The 2,719-nt window shown below is 33.8% G+C and overlaps 1 protein-coding gene across 1 annotated transcript in view; it reads right to left on the reverse strand.

Annotated features, from left to right (window-relative positions):
* Positions 1 to 2,719, reverse strand: part of dscama (Down syndrome cell adhesion molecule a) — an 86,132-nt gene that overhangs the window by 39,708 nt on the left and 43,705 nt on the right. Inside the window, exon 4 of the mRNA XM_016576502.1 lies at positions 518 to 664. Within this exon, the coding sequence (XP_016431988.1) occupies positions 518 to 664 (147 nt within the window). The remainder of the gene's footprint in view (positions 1 to 517; positions 665 to 2,719) is intronic.

Genomic DNA, 2,719 nt, shown 5'->3' on the forward strand with positions numbered 1-2,719 from the left:
ATCTATCTATCTATCTATCTATCTGTCCATTTATCCATCCAACTATTTATTTATTCATCCATTCATCCATCCAACCATTTATTCATCTATCTATCTATCTATCTATCTATCTATCCGTCCGTCCGTCCGTCCGTCTATCCATTCATTCATCTTTCCAACTATTTATTCATCCATCCGTCCATCCGTCCGTCCGTCCGTCTATCTATCTATCTATCTATCTATCTATCTATCTATCTATCATTAGCTCTAGCTCAACTAGAAGAGCATGAATATGATACACCATGAATACTCTGTAAGTCACTTTGAATTAAAGTTATTATACATTTTTAGACTCCTTTTAGACATTATAAGTTATATATATAACTTTAGTAAAGTCTCCTTGTAATTTCACTGTCAGCGGTCGTTAGCTAGTCTAGCTAACAAACGCAAGTCTCTGGCTTTCAATGAAACTTTAAAACAACAGGAATGATGAATGTCTGATCTGACAGACTAATAATATATAATTAAACACTTTTACCTGGCACAAATAGCCGTGCGCTGTTGCTCTGTCTGGTCTCAGATGTGTAGCGATGTCTCGTCATGCAGCGGTAGTTGAATAATTCGTCCTCCTTCTGCACATCCAAGATGTACAGGGCCCCCGTGGACGTTATGAGAAATCGAGGCCCTAAAATCACAAAATACTGTATAATTAGGGTGAGGTAAACATCTTTGTAAACTTTAATTAATTGGTGAGCGTTAAACACAGTTAATCAGTAGCATCTGTATGTCATAATGAGACATTACAGGCATGGTTAACAGAATCTTGTTTTCCCCATCAGCCTCAGTAGGAACTCGCTGATTTAGCGCAGCTATTCCTGCTGGTCACGTGCAGTTTTGATTGGCCCGCCGCTCGTGTACCAGTAAGTACTGATTTCATGCTAATGGTTTGATAACACAGAATATGCAGGTCGTAAAACTTTATGAGGAATAATGTCTGCCAGGGCCGCCACATGCTTTGCCATGCCTCTCAGAGGAGACGTCTGTGTCACATTTGATTGAGAATGCCATTTGCTCTCTTTTCTACGCAATGACTAAAACGGAGGGGTGGAATTTGTCTCACTTCCTGTAACAAGAACATATCGCACAGGCCTCAAATAAGAAGGTAATTCCACTATGTCATTTAAAGCTAGAGAAGTGCTCCGTTTTCTAGAATTCCCACACTTCTAAATAGAACTGGTTTATTAGAGTGTAGAGAGTGAATATATAGAGAAATATATATTTTATAAGAATTTTTTTTTTTTTCATTAGAATTTATATAAATAAATTAAAATTTTAAATACATTTCTCACTCTCATAATGCATTTGGGTCCATTTTGACCCAGAAGAGATACGTAAAAAATAAAAAAAATGCATAATTTTTATTAAGGGAATTAAATGTACAAAACGTTTTAAGACCCTCAAAATATGAAACATTTTTATTATTATTTTTCCAGATTTTTTGCAATTAAATTTTAAGAGATAAAACCATTTACAAATAAAATGTTAATAAAATCTGGTCATTTTGGACCAGAGTATGGAGTAACATTAGGTATCAGAAATACTTTTTGTAAAATTATCTATGAAGTTATTGTAGCGTCAAAAAACTTTTGTAAGCTTTTCCCCATATCTCACACACTTTTGGGACTGAATTTGGTTGATTAACATGAATATGTGCACTTGATGATGATCCATTGCAGCATGAAAAATATTTTTTTTAATCTGAAAGTAATTTTTTTAATCTGAAAGTTTATGCAAGTAAAATTTATTTATTTAGTTTGAAACCTAATATTAATGTTGTTTTGTTAGAAATAAAAACTGTATGCAGGCTTCATACATTTGGACTGTTTTTGAGTAATCATGAGTTATCAATTCAAATTAATTTAATTAATTTCCATTCATTCCAATGGGGTTAATACGGGTAATTCTCAGATTATATGTTCTTATAAATTACATACAATTACAGTATATACTCACATTTTGTAAAAATAAATGTCATATACTGTATTTTAATATACTTCCTCATTCACTTTCATTGTAAGAAAAAACAATAACAGGAGCACACTTTACTGTAGAAAGAATGGTTTGGAACAAGATTGTGAGTAAATTATAATTTTCATTTCTGGGTGAACTATTCCTGCAGTACAAAATCACAAGCCTTAAAGAGCAGCTATAAGGATGATCCTTCCCTCTAGATTACAAATATTCAAATGCCCCTGTGAGCTGCTCCTGATGCTCTTGTTCTCCTGTGGGCTTTGTCTGGGCTGTTTTCCAACAGAAGCTCCATTTTATTACAAAATGCCTCTCTGTGTGTGTATTTATGTGTATGCCAGTCTGTTACTGTCTGTGTGTTAAATCAAGTACCATAAGTAAACAGTTTAGCAATGAATAAAAGAAGCTACATCGAGCCAAAAGGCGAGATGCAGCTATTGTGAGTTCTGACCCAGTTAGAGATGACACACCGCAGATCTGAGGTCCTGCAGGCATTGCCAGTCGTGGACTTAATGTGGAGTGTGACGAGCTACAATGATAATAAATAACACAGTACACACAGATATATTATGTAAATAAAAATGTTTATTTTGGATGCGATTAATCGTGATTAATAATTTGACAGCACTAATATATATATATATATATATATGTGTGTGTGTGTGTGTACATATGTATGTATATGTATAATAGTTTTACAAGAAATGTATAA

The sequence above is a fragment of the Sinocyclocheilus rhinocerous genome, unplaced genomic scaffold (assembly GCF_001515625.1).
Source record: "Sinocyclocheilus rhinocerous isolate Xijiao unplaced genomic scaffold, SAMN03320098_v1.1 scaffold623, whole genome shotgun sequence".
NCBI lineage: Eukaryota > Metazoa > Chordata > Actinopteri > Cypriniformes > Cyprinidae > Sinocyclocheilus > Sinocyclocheilus rhinocerous.